At 45.2% G+C, this 10,777-nt stretch overlaps 1 protein-coding gene across 1 annotated transcript in view; it reads right to left on the bottom strand.

The window, feature by feature from the left end:
• Positions 1-8,340, bottom strand: part of LOC134456431 (extracellular matrix protein 2-like) — a 45,661-nt gene extending 37,321 nt beyond the window's left edge. Inside the window, exons 1-5 of the mRNA XM_063207794.1 lie at positions 7,821-8,340; positions 6,027-6,139; positions 3,329-3,409; positions 2,513-3,017; positions 1,199-1,314 (exon numbers count right to left, since the gene is read on the bottom strand). Coding sequence (XP_063063864.1) covers positions 1,199-1,314; positions 2,513-3,017; positions 3,329-3,409; positions 6,027-6,139; positions 7,821-8,340 — 1,335 coding nt within the window. The remainder of the gene's footprint in view (positions 1-1,198; positions 1,315-2,512; positions 3,018-3,328; positions 3,410-6,026; positions 6,140-7,820) is intronic.
• Positions 8,341-10,777: the final 2,437 nt, after the last annotated feature.

Below are 10,777 nucleotides of genomic sequence, written 5' to 3'. Positions count from 1 at the left end.
GTAGAGAACGGACCCAAAAGGCAAACAGGACAAACAAATGATACACTGTAAAACACTGTAAGCCAGCTACAGCCCCCTCCAGTTGAGAAATACTCACTGCAAGCCAGTTACCGTAAACGTAAAAGGGTAAGTTGCCCTTCTGCCGTGCTGCCACACGGACAGTTTGTAAGTTAACTCAACTGACGGCTTAAGTCAAGTCGAGGCTTTCTCAAGTTGAGTTAACTAACTTACAAACTTAAGGCAGCAGGGCAACTTACTTTTTTTACGTTTATACCTGGCTGCAATGTTTACAGTGTAGGGCACTGATGAAGGCTTGATAGCCGAAAGGCGTTTTGGACATGGTGGTAATATAAAAAAATAATGAGACTCAGTTTGTGAGTGCGGACTTTTCTTCCTTAAGTTGATACATTTTATCGTGCACCCAAAGACTTTCGTTTTTCCAAGAAGTTGAGCGCGTCCTTTGCCAAAACTTACAGTGTGGGGGTACCTTGAAGAGCCTATGAGTGTAGAGGTACCTTGAAGAGCCTATGGGTGTAGGGGTACCTTGAAGACGTAGGTGCCTATGAGTGTAGGGGTACCTTGAAGACATACAGTAGGTGCCTGAGTGTAGGGGTACCTTGAAGACATAGGTGCCTATGGGGTACCTTGAAGACATACAGTAGGTGCCTGAGTGTAGGGGTACCTTGAAGACATAGGTGCCTATGGGGTACCTTGAAGACATACTTTAGGTTCCTGTGAGTGTAGGGGTACCTTGAAGACATACTGTAGGTGCCTATGGATGAGTGTAGGGGTACCTTGAAGACATAAGTGCCTATGACTGTAGAGTAGGTGATTATGAGTGTAGGGGTACCTTGAAGACATAGGTGCCTATGACTGTAGAGTAGATGATTATGAGTGTAGGGGTACCTTGAAGACATTGGTGCCTATGGGGTACCTTGAAGACACAGATGCCTATGGGTGTAGGGGTATCTTGAAGACATAGGTGATTATGAGTGTAGGGGTACCTTGAAGACATTGGTGCCTATGAGTGTAGAGTAGGTGCCTATGAGTGTAGGGGTACCTTGAAGACATAGGTGCCTGTGAGTGTAGGGGTACCTTGAAGACATTGGTGCCTATGGGGTACCTTGAAGACATAGATGCCTATGGGTGTAGGGGTATCTTGAAGACATACTGTAGGTGCCTGTGAGTGTAGGGGTACCTTGAAGACATAGGTGCCTATGGACGAGTCCTCCAGCAGGTTCCTGCTCAGGTCGATCTCCTCCAGGTGGGGCACACCTGAGAACGCCCGCGCGGGAATCTTACTGATGTTGGCTCCTGGAGGGGCAGAGGGAAGAAGATTGTTCAGTGTGGACTGTGAAGCACTGAATACGAGGGTGCTGGCCCAAATATTCAACTCAATGTTTCAAAAAGGAAGCCCCACTTTGCATGAATTGTGCTTTTATTGTGCAACAAAAACACAATTTATGCAAGTTGGGGCCTCCTTTTTGAAACACTGGGCAGAGAGAAGAAGACACTCTGTTATCCTGCTGCTGATATAAAATTATGAAATAAAAACAAACAAATCAATAAAATGAGACATATAGGTTGTCTAGACAGACAAAGATGAAGGCAAACCCAAAATTATCCATACCAGACCAAGAGTAAGGTTCCTAAATGCCAAAATTCCGTAAATGCAAGAACTGTGAATCAATGAAATTCGGGGTATGCATAAATCTATACATAAGTGGATTTAAATGTTATACATGAGTCATAATAAAGTGCTTGCTCGAACTCACATAATTGGGATCATGATTCTTGTCATGTGCTGTTTTAGAACTCTCATTTCATGCGGCTTCCTTAATTACTGTCTTCTCCCTCCTCTATCATCTTCCTCTCTCTCCCTCCTCCTCCTCTTCCTCCTCTGTCTCTCCCTCCTCCTCCTCTCTCTCTTTTCCTCTCTCTCTCCCTCTCTCTCATCTTCCTCCTCTCCCTCTTCCTCCTCCTCTTCCTCCTCTGTCTCTTCCTCCTTCTCCTCTCTCTCTCTTCCTCCTCTTCCTCTCTCTCTGCCTCATCCTCCTCCTCTCTCTCATCTTCCTCCTCTCCCTCTTCCTCCTCCTCTTCCTCCTCTGTCTCTTCCTCCTTCTCCTCTCTCTCTCTTCCTCTCTCACTGCCTCATCCTCCTCTCTCTCATCTTCCTCCCCTCCCTCCTTCTCCTCCTCTTCCTCCTCTGTCTCTTCCTCTTCCTCCTCCTCCTCTCTCTCATCCTCCCGTTTCTCCTCCTCTCTCTCATCCTCTCATTCCTCCTCCTCTCTCTCTTCTTCCTCTTTCTTTTTCCTTCTTCATCCTGCTCCTATTTTCTTTCTTTCTTTCTTTCTTTCTTTCTTTCTTTCTTTCTTTCTTTCTTTCTTTCTTTCTTTCTTTCTTTCTTCTCTCATATTCCTCCCTATTTCAGTCCTCCTCCTCCTCCTCATCCTCCTTATTCAAAACTCCTTTTCTCCTCTTCTGTCCTCCTCCGTCTGTTCCTCCAACTCACCAGGCAGCTGCAGGGTGGTGACTGCTGGGTCGGTGAGGAGTGGCAGGCGCCCCATGGGAATGTCACCACAGGAGATCACTGAGGCCCCCTGCTGGCAGCTGGCAGGCAGCGTGTCTGTAAAGACCGTAGGAGCCACGGTGCTGTTGGACACTGCATCACTCTCCTCCGTCTCTTCCTCCTCCTCCTCCTCCTCCTCCTCCTCTTCCTCCTCCTCCTCTTCTTCTTCCTCTTCCTCCTCCTCCTCCTCCTCATCGTCGTCATCCTCTTCTTCTTCGTCATCATCGTCGTCTTCTTCCTCCTCCTCCTCCACCTTCTTTCCTCCCTTCCCCTTCTCTCCGTTGGTTCCCTCCTCATCCATCAGTTCTTTCTTCTGGCCCATCAGGTCCTGCATGACCCGGTCCAGGCGCCCCTGGTTCCTCTTCCTCAGCACCGACTGCATCTCCACCCACACGGCCTCCGTGCGGCCCAGATCCGGCTCCGTGCGGCCCACATCCGGCTCCTGCACCTGCAGCTGGAGATGGCCAGAGACACCAGAGGTTACAGTGTCAAAAACAAACAGCTGACTAAGCCCAGCCGTGGCTTAGTCAGCTGGGTACTGGACTGCTACAGTACACGGGCAACCCGGGTTTGATTCCTGATTTCATTTCCCAATCCTCCCCTGTCTCTCTGTCCCACTCATGTCCCATGCAACTCTTCCCTGTCCTGTCTAGATAAAAGGTTGAACCTCTGTAGCCAAATAAAAATTATAAAAATTGTAACCTTGTGTGCCTCGAATTTTTCTCTACCTTCGATAACTATGGTATCCGGCTTCTGCACATGCAGCTGGAGATGGCCAGAGACACCATAGACGGGGACAGAGTAGATCATTACAGAATTCAACCCCTTAGTGCAGAGCCTCTGATATAACATTATTGTCACCCAAAATTGTAATGACAAAGTCTTAATCTGTTACGCAATCCGCTCTGTAATGTCATAGCAGTATTGCTATGATGTAGTTGAGTCTTTTGAGTAACAACGAGTGAACATGCCCATCTGCACAAAGAGGTTACTATAGTATTTACAGTACAGTATTCTACGCTATACTATATACTACTGTACTACAGTGGTTCTCAAACTTTTTGTGTGAAGTACCACCGGAGAAAATATTGAGCTCTCCGAGTACCACCTTGACAACCAACATTAGAATATCGCAGTAAAGGCCTTCCATATTCACTTTTGCCAGTCAATACAGGAGAGGTTCATAATGGCATCAACTATGGTCACATTCAGTGCAATACAATTCAATATCACAACATGTGAGACCAAAGAGACATTTTCAACTGCAACAACTTGATCAGCCTTCAAATCAAAGCACAAAAAATGCACAAAAATAATTCTTCCAAGTAACACCAGATATGTCTCAAGTACCACCAGTGGTACACGTATCACAGTTTGAGCTCTACTGTACTACTACATAGTCCTTTATACATACCACACGTAGGCTATGTTAAGGCAGCAGAGACAGGACAGAGACAGGAGTAGACAATATTATAACACCCTTTGCTGTTACCAGGTTGACATTGACTGACTGATCAAATCATAATGTATTAATGAAGTCTAATGCCGTACTTAGGCAGTATTAGGGTAGTGAAGTGTTTTCAAAGATACGGTAGTTAAGTCTTCCACTGGCGTTACAGCAGGCTACTTTATAACTAAGATAACAGCTAGGGCCACAGTAGGACAGATAGTAAGTTGGAATGGAGTACAGTTTAAACTAAAGGTGGTCAACAACAACAGGTCCAGTGTAGAAGAACAAAAAGTACTATAACAAGTATGTGGCAAATATTGAAGGTGCACTGTGTAGGAGGCTACATTAAAGCAGTGCTGTTTTTTGCCAATCATTTCAATCTTTCATGCACAAAGTACACTAGGCTTTGCAGCTAAAATATTTCTGGAAATTCAAAATGGCAGACCATGGGGAAGATCCCCCTATTCATGTATGAACAGTGCAATTTTCCCAGTCATGATGAATACTTTGAATTTGATGGTGGTGGTAAGTATTTGTGGAAAAGGCAACATGAATACTAGAAATAAACTGCTAACAATTTTACACAGTCCACCTCTGAGTCCGCCCGATGAGCTCTGACTATTTATAATGACACATCAGGCTGGCTAATGTGTCCTTTCTTACATATGCCAATTTAAACACTGGACATATGACGTAGTGTATTTTAGTGTGAGCTAAATAACTTATTTCCAGTGTATTTAAAATGACAGGTTGTGTTTAAAACAAGCATATTCACAGTCTATTAGTGTATTCACAAATAAATGGCACATGAGTGCGTGAGTGAAAAAGGATAAACACGTAAATAACCAAGCTCGGCAAACAGTGGAGGGTAACTGCACTGCAAACACACAACTTGGCGAAACAGCTGGAAAAACCAGAGTGGAACATCTAATCCCTTATTACACAGAAGGACAGACCAGCATTTCCATTAGAAGGTGGAGGAGGCAAAGCTACCAGCAAGAAAGTTTAAATTAAGTGAATCTCTAAAAAGTACTGTCAGAAATGACTCAACATGTGTGTGCTCAGGGACAACACATTTGAATGTGTGTGCTCAGGGACAACATATTGTGTCAATTGTTAGATGTGTGTAAGAAAGGGGGAATAATAGTGTACAAGGAAGTGAAGAAATAAAAAATATTTTTCGTGTAATATTCAAACCACAGTCCTGGTTTGTGATGAGTTTTTGGCTACATTGTAAATTTAAAATATATTCACGATAAGAATTATTAATGTACAATTCTTTACAGAAAATGTGTCAAACACAGCATTTTAACTGAATAATACACATGTTGTGTCATATTCCACACAATACATGTGTCAAAAATGACACATTCCTTCTAAGGGAGTTTTTCCTCACCCCTGTGCCACTAGGGGTCACATCTACGTGCTCTGATCCTTGTTGCTGTACGCCACTTGTCTTTGGACTTTCTCTTTTCTGGAATGTATATATTTTAATATTTTATTATTGCTCATCATATTTGACCCCATAGCTTTTGCCTGTGCTTCTTTGTTAATAAATCACATTCTATATATGGAGGTACGACGACAACTAACGGGTCATTTTTCCTGGGCCCAGGGACAAAGAAGGCCCAGAATTGAGTTCTTATCACATTATTAACACATTATTAACTGTCTCTTTGGCCCTGTGAAAACTGTCAGCGGCCTTGGCTACCAGGAAAATGGACCATTGTGTAATACTAAGACCAATGTGCAAAGTGCAAAATGTGCTTAAAACAGCGTGACAGTAGTCTGGGAGTAGGAAGTTACACAGACTGTTACAGCCCCCGTAGACTATATAACACGGAAGTGAAGAACCTAAAAATGGTTGTAGAACGCATTCTTATATAGAATGTTCCAAAACTCACACCTTTAACATTTACCCCTCACACACATTATCCGGCCAGCCCGTTCCCTAGTCTCCATATGTGAAGGCCCCAGGCCCAGTGTGGGACGGAGCCAGCAGCATACCTGTGTGTCTGCCTCTGCCTCTGCCTCCTCCTCCTCCTCCTTGGCCTTCTTCGCTGCCTTGGCCCCTGGACGCCTCCGCTTCTGCTTCTGAGGCTCCCCTGCCCTACGTGCCCCTGGGAGTGGGAGCACAGGCATAGCTTTAACACAGCATTTCTCAGGGGCGCTGTGGCGCAGCGCGCTAAGCCCCCCACATTTGGGCTTGCATGCCCACGGGGACCCCGGTTCGAGTCCGGCCGGGGTAATTTCCCGATCCCACCCTGTCTCCCTGTCCCACTCACTTCCTGTCACCATCTCAGACTGTCCTATCAAATAAAGGCATAAAAGCCCCTAAAAAATATATATATTATATATAAAAACACAGCGTTTCTCAACTATTTTTGTCTCATGTATCCTCTAAGCCAACTCAAAATGACTGAGGGCCAAAATCAAAATCTGTAATGAAGTTGCGGGCCTGTGAGTGACACACCAAATTTCAACTGTAACACACATTTGAAAGGATCAGGTTGAATTAAATGATTCCAGGCTGCATGAAAATTGCCCCCAGTTTGTCATCCCTGCTCTAAGCCTTTTCATTGTGCCATGAGTATCCCCCAACTCATGTTCTATTTCACTTTTTCTTTCCAATGTGCATTTGTTAAAGTTATATTTCCCATTTTCCCAAGTACCCCCTGCAGTGTGGTTGCATACTCATAGCCCTAGTGGTATACATACCGCTGGTTGGCAAACACTGGTTTAACACACTGATATTAACACACATCCAACACCAGTCCATCAAGTTCACCATCGAGCCAACAGCACCATGTTAGCACATATTTGTCCGTGCTCGAGAAATCCATTTATATCTCTCTGTCAGTCTCTGAGGATTTTTTTTTCTGTCTGAATGAAATGGCCAAATATCTAAAATACACATTCATATGTAAACATGGTTTCCTACAGATTTTCTTCCTTTTTACCATGTGTAGACCATAATGTAAAGTAATTGGACTTGGACATTGAGCTCTGCCAATATAAAAACTAAAATATCAGCATTAGAAATATGTAGCGTTTCAAAATACACATTTTACTCGTGAAATGCATTACAGTGGTAATCCTGGTAATCTGGAAGTCTGGAACACCATAAATGTTACAAGCTATAACTGTATTATAAATAAATGTATATAAACTCACACAGACATCGTAATGTGCGGTGACTCTCTGCTACAAATATTATACATTTGTATAAATGTGCATTTAAACTTTATAGGTTACAATTAAGTTCAATAAAAGGCCTTTGCATGCCAAAGCAATGGCTATAAATGTACGCTTTAGACGTCTCTACCATGGAATAGCACAGGAGCATAAAATGTCAATCTAAAATCCAGAGCCATAAAAACTCTACCCATGAAATAAAAAAAATGATCCACATCTCTCAAGCAACAACAACCACATAGAAGGTTCACTCAGAAGGTTACTTCAGGCCCTGCCATGGCCTACGGAGTATACCCACTTCTAAATTTCAGGGATTTCAGTATACCCACTTAAAATTGATTGATCCATTGTTTTGAATAGCACAAATATATACAGTATACCCACCTCAAAAAATGCTCAAATATACAGTATACCCACCATAAAAAAGTAGACTACACCACTGGCTCTAACGGTAGGGCACTCATCTGCTATGTGGCTGACCTGGATTCAATTCCGGCCCGGGTCATTTGCTGACCCATCCCTGTCTCTCTCTCAAACTGTCCTGTCACCAATAAAGTCTAAAAGACCAAAAATATATTTTAAAAAAAGAAGGTTCCTCCATCTTACTTGAGGCTGCTGTAGTGTCTTTCTTCAAGTCCACATCCCTCTCCTCCTCCTCTTCTGCCTGCGGTATGGAGGTCGTGTTGGCATCAGGTGCTACAGGGGAGTCCGTCCAGGGGAGAGACGTGGTGGTGGTGGTGGTGGTGATCAGGCCTCTCCAGAGATCAGCTTCTGTTCCGGGTGCGGATAGGGGATCCTGCCCCCAGACATCAGCATTGGCCCCTGGAGCGGATAGGGGATCCTGCCCCCAGACATCAGTGTCGGCAACTGGTGAGGAGAGGGGACCATGCCCCCAGACATCAGCGTCGGCAACTGGTACAGAGAGGGGCTCCTGGCCCCAGAAATCAGTATCGGCCCCTGGTGCCGTGAGGGGATCCAGCCCCCAGACATCAGCTTCGGTCCCTGGTGCCGTGAGGGGATCCAGCCCCCAGACATCAGAGCCCGTTCCTGGTACAGAGAGGGGCTCCTCCTGCCCCGTGGCACACACAGCCCAGCTCACACACAGCAGTACCCAGACGCTCAGCATGGTAGAGCAGGGCAGGGTAGAGAAGAGCAGAGGAGATGAGATGATGAGGATGGAGGTGGTAGTGGAGGTCTGGTCTACTGGTGCACTCTGGCAGTCAACATGTACCTGAGGACTGTCTTGCCTCTCCCTCAGCCTCGCTCTTAAACACACACGTAGTCAGCACAAAAAGAGAGGAGTGAGAGAGAGAGTTAAAGAGAGAGAGAGAGAGAGAGAGAGAGAGAGAGAGAGAGAGAGAGAGAGAGAGAGAGAGAGAGAGAGAGAGAGAGAGAGAGAGAGAGAGAGAGAGCAAGAGGGAAAGATGAGGGGGTTGAAAAAAAAAATTAGAGAGTGAGCACAGAGAGACTTGGGTGGGAGAACCTTTTGGGACATTTCTGGTAAAGAGAGAAAAAGTGGACCATTGTCTTTTACAAGGACTCTTATTCAGGCCCCGCTCCCTGCTCTTTGCTCAGGCTACCTCTCCTGGATCCGTCCTGTTGAATTAACAAACAGTGTGGTAGCAACGGGCAGGGGAGGCCAGCATCAAAGCATCCGAAATAGCACCGGAGGAGGTACAGTAGACAATATTGTGTTGGAAACAGAAAATAACCCATATTCAGGTCAAACGGTGTCATCTTTAATGACTATATTTAGGAAATGGAACATTATAATTTAAAATAGCACATGCACAGTGACACGTACACGTACATGCATTGTGCAGTCCACAGTGGAATGACAGTTGAGACTTTGTGAGGTAAGGCAGATGGACAGACAGACAGTGAGCATGAATAAGCATCTCATCTTGGAGATATTAACTCTGCAAAAAACGCCTTCTAAATGCCCAAGCCCTTTTTAGGAAAAGGTGCCCTCAGCCTATAAAAACCTAAATATCTCAACCTCCGAAGAATAGAAACATGAAACGAGTTGCATTGAAGAACTAAGACCCTCCTCTGGCATGATTTCATTCAGCTCTAACGTACCCACATTTTTAATAAAAAATCTCAAATTTCATGTGCGTGAATGCTGCGTCAGACAGTGGGGATGAATAAGCATGTCATATTGGAGATATTAAAAACCTATAGTGACACAGAGTCTTCATCTGATGACAGTGGATCAATGTAGATCTGGAGACTCGGGTTCGATTCAGGCTCGAGATTGTTTCCCAGTCCTTCCCCATCTCTCTCTCCCCCTTACCTTCCCGTCCCCTCTCAAAACTTAATTTACAGCCCTGGTCCTATATCCATCAAAAAATACCAAAAATACCCTAAGAAATACCTAGTGACCCAGAATTTTCATATGACGACAAAATGAAATAGCGAATAAATGCGCTCATCAATCATATCTCTATATGACAGAAGGGTGGAGACGTGTGTTTCCACCATTCTCATGGGTTTGCTGGGAGATACGCACCCTCTACTGAGGCCAGTTTTCTGGGCCATGCTCCTTGGCCTTTTCCCCTTGCGCTACAATACGGTGTTCAACGCATCACTGCTGCTTGGCCCCCGTCCACTGGCACGTATGTCTGAAAAGGAATAAGATACTGGCGAGGGAGAAAGACAGATTTGTCTGCTCAAATTCACGACAGATACGCACACACACTCACACACGCACACGCACACACACACCCTCCACACACACACACACACATATAGAGATACACAGACACATACCACACACACACACACACACACCACACAAACACCTTTCCTGAACCTTACTGTACTTGTGCAAACATGAGTGTGCCAAGCACACACACACACACACACACACACACACACACACACACACACACACACACACACACACACACACACACACACACACACACACACACACACACACACCAACACCCCCCCCCCCACACACACACACACACACACACACACACACACACACACACACGTAAGATCATCTGGAGGTTATCACCTTGGAGCGGTGCCTGTTGACCAGAGCGTATCACTTGTGCGTGTGAGAGGTGTAAGAGCTGTGAGAGCGACTCCATGCCTGTTTGCCCAGACGTCACTACAGCACAGACCAGGCGACGACCAGATATGTTTATGGTCATGCTGCGGATTCACATGCACTTAGAGCTTGTTTGCCAAACAAGAGGAGGCTCACACTCACACACACATAAAGTTATTCAGTGTTTTATGCTGACTGGTTTAGGAGAATGCATGGGACGGGAGCTTTCCACATTGACATGATTTCATGTTTTTTTGTTAGGGGGGTGTAATGCACACAGCAACCTACACTTTGGCCTAGAATAATGGATTTGCGTGGGATTGTGTTTGTACACACAATACGCATAGAGGTGTGTGTTTGTGTGTGTGTGTGTGTGTGTGTGTGTGTGTGTGTGTGTGTGTGTGTGTGTGTGTGTGTGTGTGTCATGGTTGAGGAGGATGAAGAGAGAGGCTCAGTCAGTGGCAGAGAGAAGAGGCTGCCAGGGTCACCACCAAAGGCC

The sequence above is a fragment of the Engraulis encrasicolus genome, chromosome 10 (genome assembly GCF_034702125.1).
Source record: "Engraulis encrasicolus isolate BLACKSEA-1 chromosome 10, IST_EnEncr_1.0, whole genome shotgun sequence".
In the NCBI taxonomy this organism is placed as follows: domain Eukaryota; kingdom Metazoa; phylum Chordata; class Actinopteri; order Clupeiformes; family Engraulidae; genus Engraulis; species Engraulis encrasicolus.
This window is presented reverse-complemented; position numbering and strand designations above follow the sequence as displayed.